General features: G+C 36.3%; 2 protein-coding genes across 6 annotated transcripts in view; one reads left to right on the plus strand and one right to left on the minus strand.

The window, feature by feature from the left end:
• Window positions 1-1,204: 1,204 nt before the first annotated feature.
• On the minus strand, window positions 1,205-12,708 carry TMEM60 (transmembrane protein 60). The gene is made up of 2 exons (XM_052001102.1): window positions 12,479-12,708; window positions 1,205-1,904 (listed from the first exon to the last, which is right to left on the minus strand). Exon 2 carries the CDS (start codon window positions 1,852-1,854, stop codon window positions 1,450-1,452), a length of 405 nt encoding a protein of 134 aa, XP_051857062.1. The 5' UTR covers window positions 1,855-1,904; window positions 12,479-12,708; the 3' UTR covers window positions 1,205-1,449.
• A 274-nt stretch (window positions 12,709-12,982) lies between these two features.
• The window catches only part of PHTF2 (putative homeodomain transcription factor 2), a 156,938-nt gene continuing 152,604 nt past the window's right edge, over window positions 12,983-17,316 (plus strand). For 2 of the 5 annotated variants that reach the window (XM_051962690.1, XM_051962692.1), the window contains exon 1: window positions 12,986-13,378. The gene's annotated coding sequence lies outside the window, so the exon portion shown is untranslated. Of the gene's footprint in view, window positions 13,379-17,316 lie in introns of all 5 variants that reach the window. The other 3 variants (XM_051962691.1, XM_051962693.1, XM_051962694.1) reach the window with 2 other exon arrangements.

Consider the following 17,316-nt stretch of genomic DNA (forward strand, 5'->3'; position numbering starts at 1 on the left):
GAAAAAGCTGGTGCTCTGTTCCGTCACACAAGCCTGGTTTGAACTTGAACCCATTAAAGTCTTTACCAGGACACAGAAGGCAATGTGGACCAGCAATGTGGTATAGAGCTCTTAGTCCCTTGCACCCACCCTCCTCCCATGATGGGGAACATATATTAGAAATGTCTGCTTAATTGTGGAGGGTGTAAAAGGAGGGTAACATGAAGGGTAAAGGGGGAGCTTGAAGCCAGGTTGAGGAGCTCACATTTCATAGTTGAGGCAATAGGGAAGCACCCAAAGTTTTTGAGGAGAGCACTGTCTTGTCAGATTGTACTTATTTAAGGAAGATTATTTCAAAACTGTGTGGAGGGTTGACTGGAGATGGGTAAGACTGGGATTAGGGAGATGGCTCCTGCACAGCAGAGATGCTGAAGGCCTGAAGAAGGGCAGTGATCTGTTAAGAGGTGACTGGTGTCACAGCCTAGGCTTCTATAAAAACCTCACATAAAATAAAAATATAAAAAAAAATACTGATAAAGCTCAAAGTATTGTAATTATAATAGGGATTTATTACTGGAATAATTTGAAAGCACTTCTATGACAGATTTTTAAGAAGCTGCCTCCACAAGCTTAGCACATAAATATCAGTTTATGATGTTAGGAAGAAACTCTATTACATGTCTGAACAAGAACAGAAGTAAGCTATAATGTTGTACTTAAGTAATCCTACTTAAATATAAAACTCTTGAGATGTTTTCATTGTCCACTAAAAGAATTTCTTGAATAGTTTACAATATATGTATGGCAAGCTGCATCAAAGCTGCTTCCTCCCTTCTTCCCCCTCCTGGGAATGACTGGGAGAGGATCCCTTGCTTTTTGTTATAATACATCTAGCAAGGAAGGTCAATTTTAATTTCACTTGTGTTAAAAATTTTAAGTGGAAACTGGCATGATTTTGCCTGGATTAACAGAAAACATGAAAGCACACTGACTGTACTTAAGAATTTTCTCCATTATTTAGTAAATACCATTTGTTTTAAGCAAGCTTTGTTGTTTATAATGAGAATGTAAAATATTTGATGCTTACTCAATCAAAAATCATTCCTCTTTTTTTCCAAGTCAAGACTTGGATTGATTCTTAAGTGCTAATGAATGAGTTTTGCATTTGTGATTATTACATCTTTGAAGTATATCAGAATTTTAAAAAAGAAGTCATTTAAAAATATGTGGTTCAAAACAAAGTTTTATTTTTACAAGTGATAAAGAGACTAATAATTCAAATGTAGAATAAATACTTTTCATGCTGTCTTCAAGTCTTTGAATAACTTACTTGATTTAACACTAACTGTAAAACTGCAACTGGTGTGGTTTTCAGTTCCTTAGTAGCCTTGAAGTTTGCAAATATCTGGAATACTGTTTTTGTTGTTGTTGTTCAGCAAGTTATATTGAAAAGGCATAGTTTTTAAAAAGTCAGTCTCTCCGAGCAAAAAAGACATTATATCCAAGTTCTGTCATAGCCCCAACCAGTAAGGCCCATAAAGGAATAAAAACATATGATAGATTCATATTAGTAAACTGTTCCAGTTTAGCACAGAGTGCAAGACAGAAGGCCAATTTAAGTAACATCGCTATGAAGTACCAGACTTTTCTTTTCATATGTCGTGGTCCATTTCTATGGTTGTAACCAGATTTACATCGTCCAGCCATCTTCACAATCAGCATTACAAGGAGAATAGTATCAAATATCCAGACTGGTATGAATATAAGGAACCAGTTCCATGGTGCTTTCTCATCCAATTTCAACACCAACATGATCAAGAAAAGTAATGTAAAAAGCCAAGTGAGCAGTACTCTCTGAGCCAGGGACATTCTCATTTAAACAGTTTAGAGTGATGGTTGCAGACAGTTGAAAAATTAAGTATATCCTATAAGGGAGAAAAAAATGACCATTATTCAAAAAATTTTTTCATTCTGTAGTATGAAAATTCACCTTATACTACAAGGACAAAACTAAGCTTATATATTTCTTTCAGATTTCGCTTCCTCTTCAAGTTTTCCTTTTTATTTATCTCAAGCACAACACTAGTTTAAATGTTACTCAAGCTCAAAACTATGGAGTTACTTTTGACTCTTCCTCTTCCATTATATTCTATATCCATCTAATCAGTCACTGTGCTCTATTTTCTTCTTCAAGTCAAGAAATATTTTTTTAATTAAATTTTTTTATTTTCAAAACATAATGCATGGATAATTTTTCAACATTGACACTTGCAAAACCTTGTGTTCCAAATTTTCTCCTCCTTGCCCCAAGCCCACCCCTAGAGATGGCAAGTAATCCAATATGTTAAACATGTTAAAATATGTTAAATTCAATATATGTATACATATACAATTATCTAAATCAAGAAATATTTGAGAAGACAAAATAGTTTCCTTTAAAGCTTCCAAGAAAAATATAAAATAATTACAATCTTCAAAAAAGAGTTTCATTAGATAAATAAACTAACTTGGAAAAGAGATCCAGGAGGGAGAACATATTTATCTAATGAAATGTTTTACATTCTCTTCAATTTTTTAAATTCTTTTTTTATTTCTTAATATCTTAATGAGGTCATTGGTTTTCTCTTGCCTAGATCTTAGTTTGAAGAAGTTATTTTCTAAAGTAAGTTTTTGAATCTTTTTTTTTTCCAATTGGTTGACTTTTTAAGAAGAATCTAGATATTATACTTCAATTACTGAGGAAAATTGCCATAAGGTTCTAGAACTAGAGGGGTAAAATAGAAATTGAAAAAGCCCACTGATTACTTCCTTAAAGACACCCCAAAATGAAAACGCACAGGGACATTATAGTTAAGATTCAAAAATATTGCAAGCAACCAGGAAGAAAATTAAAATATTGTAGAGTTACAGTCAGGATTATACAAGACTTAGCACCTTCTACATTTAAGAGACCAAAGGGCATGGAATATAAGCTTCCAAAAAACAAAGGAACTGGATTTGCAATCAAGAATAACCTAAATAGCAAAGCTAAATGTAATCCTGCAAGGGAAAAAAAAAGGATATTTAATAAGCTAAAATACTTTTTTTTTAAAGTATACTTGAGAAGAAACATACAGTAAAATTACAAGGGATTTAATAACATTGAACTGTGCAATCAAATGCGATATGAATAAAATATTTCAGTTATGGAGAAGACAGGGTACAAGGTGGGTAGTGTGGGAAGCTTATTCTCATTGGAACTAGGTTAAAAAAAGTATAAGAGAATGATGAGACAATATATCAAAATTTATTGGATGCAGCAGGAGCAGTAATCAGAGGAAATTTTATATCTTTAAATGCTGAAAAAGAGAACAATGTGAAATAGAAAACCAATGTAACCAAGATTAGAAGGAAAGCAGTTAACTCTGTGTGTGACAATTATAGACAATTTCTCAGATAAAGATCCTATATCTCAAATATCTAGGGAATTTTGTAAAATTTATAAGAATATGATTCATTCCCCAATTGATAAAATACCCTTCAAGGATATGAACAGACAGTTTTTGGAGGAAGAAATCAAAGATATATGAAAAGATTCTCTAAATTATTACTAATTAGAGAAATGAAAATTCAAATAACTTTGAGTTACTATCTCATACCTATTAGATTGATTAAAATGATAGATGAGAAAAATCGTATATTGGCATGGTTGTGGAAGAAACGAGACACTAATACACCGTGGATAGAACTGAATTAATCCAACCACTTTATAGAACACTGCAATTATGCCCAAAGAGTTACAAAACTGTGTATTCCCTTTGACCCAGCAATACCATTATTAGTTCTATTTCCCATAGTGATCAGGTGAAAAGAAAAAGAATCTATATGTTCGAAAATCATAGCAACTCTTTGTAGTATTAAGGAACTGACAATTGAAGGGATATCTGTCAACTGTTTAATAGCTCAATAAATTGTGATATATGAATGTGAACGAATACTACTGTGCTTCAAGAATTGATGAGCAGGTTGATATTAGGAAACTATAGAGACTGGCATGAAATTGTGAAGAGTAAAACAAGTAGAACACAGATGTGTATCACTGCTAATGTTATGGTCTAGACATTCATTATCTCATACCTAGATTACTGTAGTATCTTATTTACTTGGTATCAATTCTTCCAATTTTTTTTTTTTTTTGGTTCACCAATATCAGATTTTCTTGTATTACTGTATTTAATACATTACCCCTCTTCTTAAAAAATCTGTAATGGCACTAAAGGATGTGTAATATGTTACAGCAGAAAGCATGATAAATTTGTAGTTAAATACTACAGACAAATTTGGGCATAGTTCAAATGCCATCTCTGTTAATTAATATTCTTGGTTTCGTCATCTCAGATGGCTATACTACTATATGACCTATATCTCTTCTAGATCTAAACCAAGGATCTTAAATCCAAACTCAAGTTGATCTTCCACAATTTGGACATACCCTACATACACTGAATTCTAAATTACTGAATTCAATAAACTAAGCAATTACTGAATTGAACAGATGGGAGGATTCAGATTTGGAAAAAAGTGGAGAGTGGTTGATATACAAAGCATTTCAAAAAATCGTAAGATAGTTATTTAAAAGTACATTAAGATTTCTGGCATATATGTATACATTTACACGTAAATATGCATATACATATATGCATATAATTATCTATCTACAACTGGGATCAATCAGAAGAGGGATACCATCGTGAGTGAGCTAATTTTGAAGGAATTGTAAGCAGCAGAGATGAGGAGGACATATTTCAGGTCAGACAACAGCCTTATCTTAAAGGCATAAAAATAGGAGAGAATGTCACAAACATAGTGCAGTACCCAGGAATGTTTGACTGTCAGGCAGTGGATGAAGAAGAGTAGTTCTACAGTAAGGTAAAGTCATTGTGTAGAGAGCAAGGCTTTGTACTTTCTCTTAGAGGCAAGGATACAGAAACAACATGGTTCAACCTGTACTTTAGGAACATCAATTTGGCAGCTGAGTGGAAGATGGATTGGGAATTAGGTTTTTTGTTTTTTTTTTTGAGGTGGGGAGGAAGACCAATAAGGAGGCTTCTAAGTAGGATAGGGAGAAGTGATGAGAAATTAACTAGAGTTGTGGCTATATGAGTCAAAATAAGGGGACTGATTAGAAGATTATACTGTCAAGACAGAATCTACAAAACCTTAGCAAGACTTCTCATCAAGAGAAGGTGACTTTAAAGTTATAACTCTGGATGAATAGATGATCATTGTGTCATAAACATTCTATGTAATTGCTTGTCTTTTCTTCTCCTGTCTAGAATGATCTCATTCTCAAAATATTTTGAAATCTGATTATCTTTAAGGTTAGGCTTTCAAACCATATCTTCCCCAGAACTTGCCCTTACTACTTGAGCTCAATAAGTTGTCTCTTTTACCAAGAGTTCTCAAACTGTTGTTCTCAACATCTTTACACTATTAAAAATTATTAAGGATCTGTTTAAAGAGTTTTTGTTTATGTGGGTTATATTTGTAAATACCATATTAGAAATAAAAGCTAATTTTGAATTTTAGACTCTCTGAAAAGGATCTCTGAAAAAAAGATCCCCAGGATTCTCTGAGGATCCACTTTGAGACCCACATCCCAAGCTCCTAACATAAATCCCCTATGTTGTTTTTTGTTTCCCAAATAAGATTAATAATACATAAATAACTTATAAATGATTTTGTAATTGACAAACTATTTCTCTCACAACAATCAAGTAGTATAACTCCTAATAGACACATAAAAAAACTGAATACTGGATCAGTTAAGGGACACAATATCACAGCTAGTAAGTAGGCTTGATTCTGGGACTAATGAACTTTCAATTATCCAATGCTACTTTTCTAAGTTTGGGAGCATGCACCATGTTAATGCTTTTCTTGAAATCTACTTGTTGATTTTGAATACGATGGATGTACTTAATTACAGGGCTTGTACTTAAGCCCTCTACTTAAATTATTTTTTATAATACAAATCTATAGGTTAATGTATTACAAAATCTGAGCTGTAAAGGTCAATCAATACCTGAAAGAAAATGACTTCTATAATATCCCTGACAAGTAATCATTTGGTTTCTAAATAAAGATCTCTAGTGAGAGAAACACACTGAGGCAACCTATTATACTTTGGATTGTTTTAATTTTTAGGAAGTTTAAAAAAAATTAAACTGATGTGTTTCTATGTAGCTTTTATCTGATTCAAACAGACTAAATCTATCCTACATTCCACATAAAAGGCTTTCAAAAATGTAAAAAGTTATTAGACATTCCCTTCCAAATTTCTTTTTATAAGAATAACCCATTCCCAATCCTTCAACTTGCTTCCACATGGCATAGTTTTCAGTCACCATTCCTGATTACTCTCCTCCATATATGCAATCCAATATTCCAAAGTCCTTCCTAAAATGTGATTGCCCAAAATGGAGTACAATACTACTGAAATAATTTGGCCACGAAATTACCTGGATCTGTAGTATTTTTCTTACTACCTCATATATTAATATTTTTTGATAGTGATAACAATTATCTGAAGAACTACAGGCAGTTAGATAGCGCTCAGGACCCAGAGTCAGGAAGATCTGAGCTTGAATACTGCCTCCAACACTTGTCTGTGTGACTTTGGAAAAGTCACAACTTTTCTGCACCTCAGTTTCCTCATTTGTAAAATAAAGAACTTGAACTCAATGGTTTCTAAAGTAACTTCCATTTCTTATGTAGTCAAATAATTTATTCTCTTCCAAGCTTATCAACTTCAAGAATGTGTAACAATTTTGTATAAAAACATAAGTGGACTTTTTCTATTAAATTAAAATTTATGATGCAATTTTATGTTTTGCACTTAGTAGTACTTTGCTTTTTTCCAAGTACATGTAAATATAGTTTTCAATATTCATTTTTGTAAGATTTTAAGTTCGAAATTTTTCTCCCTTCCTTCCTTCCCTACCAAAGAAAGGAAGCAATGTGATATAGATTAGATATGTTAAACATATTTCCACATTAATCATATTGTGAAAGAATCAGAACAAAAAGGAAAAAATGTGAGAAAAAAAACAAACAAAATGTGAAAACAGTATCTTTGATCTACATTCAGATTCCAAAGTCTTCTATATAGACCGCATTTTCTAACACAAGTCTTTTGGAATTATAATGGAACATTATATTGCTGAGAAAAGTGAAGTCTATCAGTTGATCATTGCACAAGGTTTCTGTTACTACATACTGTGTTTTCCCGATCAGCTCATGTATTAATTAATGTTAAGTCTTCCCATGTTTTTCTGAAATCTGTCAGCTCATTATTTCTTATAGAATAGTATTCCATTATATTCATAATTTGTTCTGCTGTTCCCCAAATGGTATGCATCTCCACAATTTCTAAACTTTACCACCACAAAAAAAAGCTGCTAGAAATATTTTTGTACCTGTGGATTCCTTTCCCCTTTTTTTAATGATTTCTTTGGGATACAGACCTGTTAGTGATAGTGCTGGATCAAAGGATATGCCCAGTTTTATAACCTTTAGGGCATAGTTCAAAATTGTTTTCTAGAATGGTTGGATCAGTTCATAACTCCCATCAACAATGCATTAATTAATGCAATAAACATATTTTTATACATGATTCTGTTCTGTATATATTTGAGAAATGAGGCCTTTGTATGATAAAATTTTAGAATAACTTATAAGTACTATATTATTTTCAGATTAAGTTCTCTCTCATATTCCAAGAGAGCTAAGTTTGGCTTGTTTTGTTTCTTTGTCCTGATTTCACAGACCTATGTTTACACAATAGTCAAGAGAAAATAAGGGACATTATCCTCTCTGTACCATTCTCTCTTCTCTTTGATCCTTCAAACAGATTGACAAAAATTTTATGTTTAAAGAGCACTCTGCATTGGAAGTCAGAAGCCCTGAGCTGTTTTCTGGCTCTTCTGAAGCCTGTCATTGGAACTCTTCAATTTTCAGGTGTCTTATCAGCAAAATGAAGTAGTCCAACAGCATGCTTTTTATGGTCTCTTCAAGCTTTAGTATTCTGTGCTTCTAAAAGATTTGATTTTATAGCTAAAAGAATAAACCATAAAGAGTAGCGATTTTCCCAAGAACACACAGCTAGTTTGAAGCAGAGCTAAAACCCAAATCTACATCTTTGGATTTCTTGATACAATGCATTTCATTTTACTACCACTTTGGGGTCCTTGATAGCTAGGTAGACTTTGACAGGAGAGAGCCAGAATCACTAAATTACTCCCAGAGGCAAGCATGTAAGGGGCAGATAGGATTATCTCTTTAAGGCCCGTATTGCAGTAGGCCCAGGTTGAATACCTTGTTCTATTTCTTGCACTGATAAACCCAATAATTACTATATCCAATAGGAGAAGGCCAAGTTACATGATGCCAACTCAAGGAATTATTTTTCCCCTATAAAAGAACCTAATCTCCCTCTCTTCCTCCAACTCCTTAGGAATTTAGCTGAGTTCAGGGGTCATTAGGAACTACTGCCTTAGTAATTTCATTAGAATTTAAGTCTGCCTAATGTTGTCTTCTCCCTTGTTAATGTTCTGCTATGAAACTTAACTTGTCCCCTTGTTAATGGTTAACTGACTTTTGGAACTTGGCATACCAATCAATGGCATAATAATAAAATCTTTGCCTCTTAATGTGGTAATGGTCTAAGTTTACTAATTCTTTTAAGTCACCTTGTGACACTGGTCCAAAACTTCAATATATTTTTGGGGTCTTAACTTCAACATCTGGTGGACTGTATTGGAAAGTCTTGAAATCCTAACATATTTTGGGATTTCAGTGAGTCTGTATCTATGTACCCCATCAATGCCACTTCACCAATAATTTTTAATATGCATTTTTTTCCTTATTGTTTTCAAATGTGGGGACTAGACTTGATTATCTCTTAGATCCCTTCAGGCTCAAAATCTTAGGATATCCTCTCTGATATTTTTGTGATAACTAAGGAGTTAACGAAATAATGTGATAACTTATAGGCTGATTTCATGGTAGTTGTGAATGTTCTTCTTTATTCATTTCCTAATCCTTGTTTAGTAGATGATGTGGCCATAGTCTAATGACAGATAATTTAGGAAATGGGCTAGTTTAAAACAAGAGAAAGATTTATAGCTCCACAAAAAGATAAATGGGAATGAGACTTAAATGTGTACCCAAAGTGTACCACTGTGAACAGTGCCTAAAAAAGTAGAGGGGAGGGAAAGGGAAGAAGAGCTGGTGGCCATTAGCAGGGATTAAAAAAAAAAATAGCTAAGGAGAGGCATCAGAGGCTGAGGTCTCAGAGTAGTTTATTGAATGATAAAGGACATTTCTATGATTTTTTTTTTACTTTGCAAAATACTTTATAAATATGATCTCATTTGATTCACAAAAACTCTGGGGGTTAGGAAATAATATCCCCATGTTGCATATGTGGAAAATATGTCAATAAGTGGAGACTTAAAGAGACTAAATTACTTGATCATGACAGAACATTTACTTTACATCAGAGGATTTGCTCTTGTCTCTCTCAACCCAGCACTCCAAGTAGTAACTATACCATGCTGTATTTCTATTGTTCACATGCTAAATTGCAATCAACCTATACTAAAGAGTTTAGAACTAATTCCGATAATAGCCTGCTAGTTATTCCAAATTTTGTCTGCAGGATATCCTGCAACTCTAGCTATCTGTAGTATGTGATTGGTAGAGAAAGACAAGAATAAGTACCAAAGCAAACACTTGAGACAAAACGAATTTTTCTATTATTCATTTTTTCAAAGAAAATCAAAGGATCATAGATTTAAAAGTCTGAGGGACATCAGAGATTAACTAATTCGCAGCTTCTTAAACAGTGGTCGTATAAACTTTGGGGTCTCATAACTGAATGTAGGGGTTGTGAAATTTTGATTTATTATCAGCAAATGTTTGATTTGTATATCTTTTTATATACCTAATTATTTAAAAACTTTTAGGGTGAAAAGGCGTCATAAATGGAAAAAGTATAAGAAGCCTTGATCTAGTACAATTGCTTCATTTTACAGGTGAAATTAAGACTTGGAAACATAGAAGGACTTGCCAAGGCCACATAGGGAACCAACAGAACCAGGATTTAAAACCAGATTCTTGTCCCTCAAATCTAATACTCTTGTAGTTTTTCACATTCCTGCAAGATAAAAAATAAATTTTTTGCAGCCAGAAACTTCTAAGGACATCTCACCAAGGTTGAATCATATTTAACATAGGACTAATTTTCTCTCTAGCAATTTTTTTTTTTTGTAGATAAATGTTGGGACCCACATTCCAAGTGCTAATGGCATAATTAAACTAGGAAAAGACACACAGCTTAATTGAGTAAAACCCTGTGAGTGAAGCACTAGTACAACCAGAAGTGAATGGGCAAGATATTTCAGACTAACATTTAATGTTGGAAGGAGGTATTAAGATTAGGATTTCTTAACCTTTTCTAGGTCGTGGACCTACTTGGAAGGCTGGTGAAGTCTATGTTCTTTCTCTCAGAATAGTGTTCTTAAATGATTTAAATAAAATACATAGTTTTAAAAATGAAACTAGTTATATTAAAATAAAGATATAATTTTTTCCTTTTCAGTTCCTACCTCTGCTGAAATCTATGAATCCTTAAATTATGAATCCTTGCTTCAAACTACCTCGTTCTACCACACTATATTTCACTGAAGTAAGATGGAATAAATGATTTGCTCAAGGTCATGTTATTAAATAATAAGGTGCATAGATGTGATTAGAATGCAGGTCATCTGATTCAGAGTTCTCTCCACAGTAATATACTGCTGCTTCTCCTAATAAAGTAGGCTACTTATATTGGCTAAGGGAAAACTTGGCTTTCTCCTGATTTGTTTCCATGGCTACTTAATGAAAGCTAGAGGATACTAAATAGTGCAGTGTTTGTACACCCCTGGAAGCTTTTTCCAGAGGGCTTCCCCTTTATGTTAAAAAGTCCTATTTTAGGGTTCTAGGGTTGTAGCAACTACAGTCTGGAAGAGAATTTAACCAATGTTTGGCAGGAAGGCCACAGATGATTAATAAACAGCAAATGATCAAGGAACAAAAACTGCAGTTTATTCTAAGGTTATAACTTCCTCAGATCAGCATAGCATCTCATAGGCCTTTGTGTGTGGCCTCTATTCCTTTGCAGTGGAGAATAGGATTAAACACTAGATTTCTTAAATTAAGAGGCTCTGTCTCAAAATACTACCTCTACCACAGAACTTCAGATTCTCCAAACTATATGATTTCTAGCCTCAAAGTCCTATGATCCTATATACATAGATTTGTTATAATACATATGGCTAAAATTTAGATTCTCTATGCTTTTCAGAAGAGCAAGTTACATAAGCAGTAACCTGTCACAGGAAGCAAAGATGCTTCCAGATGCATTAAATTGTAGTAAGATGGTGCCTTATCAAAGGGTTCTGGGTTTATATAAACTTGAAACATTTTTCTGGAATCATATACCCTATATATTTAAATGTTACAGAAGGGCTCATTTTGCAAAAGATTCACTTTTTATGTGCTGGAAGTCTTTGAATTGTGCAGGGCATCAAGTAGTAAAAAAAAAAAAAAATGGCATGTTAAAGTAGAATAGCTAATCATTTCAGAGCTCACAGCTTCATTTGTGGGAAAGGATAGTGGTAGTAGTTTCATTATTCAAAGTACAACTGAGAGCAAATGAACATCCCCTTATGTCATGGTTATTACGTATCTTGGAAAATACTAAGCACTTTTTCATAGATCAATTCTCTTACCCATCCCACACTTTTAGGCTACTTACCTGTCTTATTATACTCTTCACCAAGTTACCTACTTTCCTTCTCCTTTAAACCCATTTTTTTCCTTGTCCCAAACCTCACAGCCTTATTACACCTGGAATTCCCCTTACCCCTGAGGTCAGAATTCCCAAAACTGTTCCAACACCAAATTTCTCCTAAATTAAAATTCACTCCAAGTGGATTTTTGTGGGGTCACCTCTACTGACTGTAACTCAGCTTTTACACAAAAGCCTAGTGATGACGAGTCACCTGCTCGAGGCCTATTTGTACCTTGAGCATCTTATGCATCAGTCTGGATTCGTCCTCATCTGCAAAGCTACACGAAGGATCCGTTCTGACTTCCCACAGCTCTACGTCGTGTCCAGCACTTTACGGACATTTCGATAAATGCTTGCTTGTTACAATATCAGAGAATCTCCTATACTTTTAACTTCTTTATCTTTTATACTACAGCTTCTTTAACCGCTGTGGATAAATGATAGCTGGGGGGGGGGGGAGCTGGTTGGTAGGGGTAGGGTGCAGACAATGGGGGAGAGGGGAAAGAGAAAAGAAACTGGGGAGGGGGGGAGGAACTAACGTTCTCTCCATCAGCACTTAGGCAGGGGGAGGGGCGGAAACTCCCCAGGCGTTCGGCGCGTTGGTCCGAGCTTCGGACTCACCTGGGTACTGCAGCCAGCCGTAAGGCAGAAGGGAAATGAAGATGGGGAAATTCGTCAGGTTATATCCCCGGGAACTTCACGCACGTTTTTCCCCATTAAATCCAGAATTCGTCACATTTAAGGGGAAAAAAAGCTGTCTATACCATTCGGTTCCGGATCCTAGAGCAGCAACCAAATTAGAACCTCACTCAAGATCCTCTCTCTGCTTCCCCAACATCCGGGGCGGAGTCTTAGAGGCTTTCTCACTACGTTTATAGGTAGAAGGAAAGCCAAACAAACCCTTTACCACGCCTTCTTTCTGGAGATGATTGGCTGAGTCGAATGTCAATCCGATTCAACGGCACCTTTCTTTTTACTTCGGTTCGATTATAAAGGCATCAATTACATCCTCTTAAGTCTCTTGGATTCGCTTCCCCCGCTGCTATTGGCTAGAGGAAAAACCAATCCGAGCGAGCTTCGGGGAAAGCTTTCCTCGCTTTTCTTCTCTATTGTAGAAGGCAAGTGCCAATTAAAGTGAACCAGACTTCGGCTCCTCCCATCGACGGTATCCTAGGCTCCTCCTCTTCTCTTTTCCTCCCTCCCTCCCCCTTTTCGGGGTTTGGGAGGCAACAGCTGTAGAGAGAGAAGGAGAAAAAGAGGAAGAGAGAGAGTGAAAGAAAGGAGGAAGGGAGAGGGAGGAGAGAGAAGGAGAGGAGCTCTTGGGGAAAGGGGCGGGGCGAGGCGAGGCGAGGCGACTCGACTCGGCTCGGGCGCCTCGAGCGGGAGCCTGCAGCCTCGTTGTGGTTAGTCTGGCACCCAGCGGCAGCCGCAACTGCAGCGTTAGCGTTTACCCGCTTCTCGGGTGTCTCCAGCGCTTCTCCCCCACCCCCGGCCCGCCTGCGAGCGGTGCCGGCAGCCACGGTAAGGGCTGCTTCGGCCGTGGGCGGTGCGGAGGTCGTTCGGGGCTGACAGAATCTTGGGGATGCTGCGGAGCGAGGCCAAAGGGGCAGGCGAGCCTGCCTTAGATGGGAAGGCATGGGAGAGATAAGAGCATTCGGGGATGCTGAAGGGGGGGGATCCACCGCGCATCTGGCGATCCGTACCCCACTCTGCGGCTCCCCACGGTCTTGGGCTGCCTTCCGCTAGTCCGGCCCGGTGACAGCTCACCATTTCTCAATGCTCTGCCGTCTTGATGGTGACTGGTGGAAAAGACATGGAGCGGGCACCCCCCCAAAAAAAAATCCCCCCCACGTCCTTCTCCGAGACCGCTGGGAAAGTGGGGGGGCTTTGCTAGCTGAGGGGAGAATGAGAGGATGGAAAGGGTTTCTGGGGTTGGGGGGGCAATGCTTGGCATCTGGAGGGGGACTGGATGAGAGGTGGAAGGAGGCGTGTGTGTGTGTGTGTGTGTGTATGTATGTGTGTGTCTGTGTGTGAGATGCGTCCTCCCAAATCCAGGAACCCACATATATGTACAGAGAGAGCTAGCTGCAACCTTGGAGGTCATCTAGCCCAGCCCACTCATTCTGTGGAGGAAAAGAGGGGGGTCGCTGTTGGATAGGCTTAGTCGAGTGCAAAAGCAGCCCAGCCCACCCCCACCCTTCTTCCCCTTTGGTTGTCCAGAAGGAGGCAACAGTTCGGTTTTCTCATGCCAACACTTATCCCAGTGGAACGGGTGGTGAAGTCTGGCACAGGGGCACTTTCTTTGCCATCTGGAGATTATCCCATTGGGATCTCTCTTTCTGCTTCGACCTTTTAAAACTTTTTCCTCCTTTCTTTCTAATGTTGATAACCACCAAAGGTTGTCGTGATCTTACCTTGCAGAACCAGGTTTTCTTCCTTCAACATCTTATTAAGATAACTTTTTGGTTGTTGTTGGGTTTTTTAAATCACTTTTTATCACTTATCTATCTTCCTTCCTTCCTTCCTTCCTTCCTTCCTTCCTTCCTTCCTTCCTTCCTTCCTTCCTTCCTTCCTTCCTTCCTTCCTTTCTTCCTTTTTCCCTTCCTAACTTCCTTCCCTCCCTCCTTCCCTCCCCTCTTCCCTCTTCCCTCCCCCTTCCCTCCTCCCTCCCTCCTTTTCTCCTTTCCTTCCTTTTATTTCTTTCCCTCCCTCCCTTCCTTCCTTCCTTCCTTCCTTCCTTCCTGTAACTTTTTTAAACCTCAGAAAACAGTTTTTTTTTTTTAAACTATTAAAGTTTAAAACAACATTTAAAATTTTTGGAACATTTTGTATAATGTCACTTACTAACACTAAAAATTGTTCTAAGACTTTTGTAACACCCTTTATGTATACCTTAGAAATGCATATCTTTTAAAGAAATGAGTTCACGTTAGAATTCTTTTAAATCATGAAAAATTATTTAACATTTTTATCTTCGGAGAGACATAGTTGGGGAGTTAGATAGACTTGAATTATTCCTTTTCTGGAACTGTATGATCCTGGGCAAGTCATCTGATCTTCAGTTGTCTCTATAAGAGATAAATTGCAGAGAAGGTGTGAACCTTCTTGGTTGAGGGAGTGAAATCTACAAGTTAGCTGTTTAAGATCATAGGTCTAATCCCTAAACACTGTTTATTTTATTTTATTTTTTTATAATACAGTTTGTTAATGCTTTACTATTTGTTTGTCCCACCTTAACTCATAATATTTATGGCCTTCATATTTCTAGGACTATTAAAGATAGTTTAAGTGACAAGGAGATGCTTATGTTTAGTTGAAAAGGAAACATTGCAGTTTTTTTCAGTTGAACTGGCTTTTCTAGTCTCTAGTCTTAGTTAGGCCTATAAATTTAGAGATGGAAGAGACCTTTGAGGTCATCACTCAAACTATATCATTTTGCAGGTGAAAAAAGTGAGGTCTGGAGAGGTTAAATGCCATAACCAAAATTATTGCTGTGTAACTACAAAGCTTTACAACACACTATTAGGAGAGTCAATGACTCCTGGAACTTTTTTTTTTTTTTTTTTTTTGAATTCTATTCAGGCTATTCGTTTGTAAACACTCATGAGTTTGGCTTCACTAAGGTGGGGTGTAGCTATGTTTTAATTTTTGCAATTTTCTGGAAAAGTTTGAGTGTGTGGAACAAAGCCCAGTATGATCTCATAGTAGAATGTAGTTAGGAATTTGTATACAGTCAAAAATATAGCTCTTTACTACTACCCCCAACTTTATTTATATCTTTCTTTTCATTTTGCTGAAGTTTCTTATATGAAAGTAATGCAGTTTTTAATTCCAGAGATAATTATACATGTAATAAAAATTTTAAAGCATATATTTGTCATTGTTCCATTGGTTTTTATAATCAGTAAGGATAAGTACAACAAATCCATTTTAATCCTAAATTGTTTATTGCGTAGTTGGTTATCATTTTTAGAGTGAAACAAGTTTTGCTTCTTCAGAAGAAACCTAGGCAGAACATAAATACATATACACATATGTAAAGATGAGTTTCTTTTAAAGCAGAATTCCTAAATGCTTGTTGACTTGAGTTGCTGGTTTAATCAAAATAACATTAAAACCCTGATACCTTCATACATAAATACATATTACTGATGAAGTGAAGTATTAGAAAAACTTGCTATATGGAAATATCAGTTTTTAAAGGTATAGGTGATAAGGCAGATATTTATCTCTTCATGCCTTTGTCTCTTCTATAGTTCTTCTGTCCTGAAATTCTATTAATATCTCTAATCCTGGTCCAAAGCAAGGCTACCACACACTTTTTGGCCTTTTCCAAACCCCTTCATTTGTCTTCTCCTACTAAAATATAAGCTTGAGAGCAGTGCTGTTTAGCTTGTTTTTCTGTCCCTGATGCTTAACACCGCAGGTACATTGTAAGTGCTTTTAATAAGTACTTTTTTATTCAATTATTGAAGATTTTTTTTTAAAAAGTAGTTGGATTGTTTCTTTCCTTTTTTTTCCCCCTCCTCTTTTATTTTCTTTTTTCCTTTGCATTTTTGAATCTGGTCTTCCTATTTTACCCAGACTGGAATTTCAGAGGCCACATGTAAACCCAATATCTCTACTAATAGTCTCCAAAGCTTTAACCTGCTCAGTTTCTGGGAGTTGTTCCCTCAAGCACGTTGGGAGTCCTCTACTCCAGATTTAGGGCAGATAGACTGTTAGCTTTCACCTTGCCCAGAACTCTCAACCTCAGGACATTCACCAGTCTCACTCTTCCTAGTAGCAAACATTGTAGGTCTGTACCAATAAGGAAGGCTTTATCTTTCTTTCTTACCACGTGACCAACCCACTTCCTTTCCCTTTTAAAATATTCTTGATATGAATAGAATTTACAGCTGGAAGACTAATCCTAAGAGATCTTATGGTTTGGGGGTTTCTGATCTTTTTTGACTTATGGATTCCTTTGGCAGCCTGGTAAGGGTGTGGACTTCTTCTCAGAATAATAATTTTAAATGAAAATAAAATACATAGGATTACAAAGAAAACCAGTTTTATTGAAGTATAGTTTTCAAACTATAAAAACATTCATAGACCTTGATTGAGAACCATCACCCATGCTTCTTATTTTAAGATGGGGAAAGCAAGATCCAGAGAGATTGAAAATTGCCCAATATCACACAAATGGAGTAAATAGCAGAGCTGAGATTTGAACCCCAAATAGTGTTCTGACTCCCAAGTTCAGTGGTTTCTAATACAGATAGATTTGTTAAAGCCCTGCTGTGGTTTCCCTGGAATATAGGGCTTCCCTGGAAGAGATGTAAAATGAGTTATGTATTGAAAGCACTGATCCTCATGTTAAATAATCTGTATTCTTGGGATGGGTTTCTTCCTTGACTTCACTTCTCACCATTCTTTTCTTCATGGCATTGCTTAGGTTCTGGCATCAACCATCCTTC

The sequence above is a fragment of the Antechinus flavipes genome, chromosome 5 (genome assembly GCF_016432865.1).
Source record: "Antechinus flavipes isolate AdamAnt ecotype Samford, QLD, Australia chromosome 5, AdamAnt_v2, whole genome shotgun sequence".
Classification (NCBI taxonomy): Eukaryota; Metazoa; Chordata; class Mammalia; order Dasyuromorphia; family Dasyuridae; genus Antechinus; species Antechinus flavipes.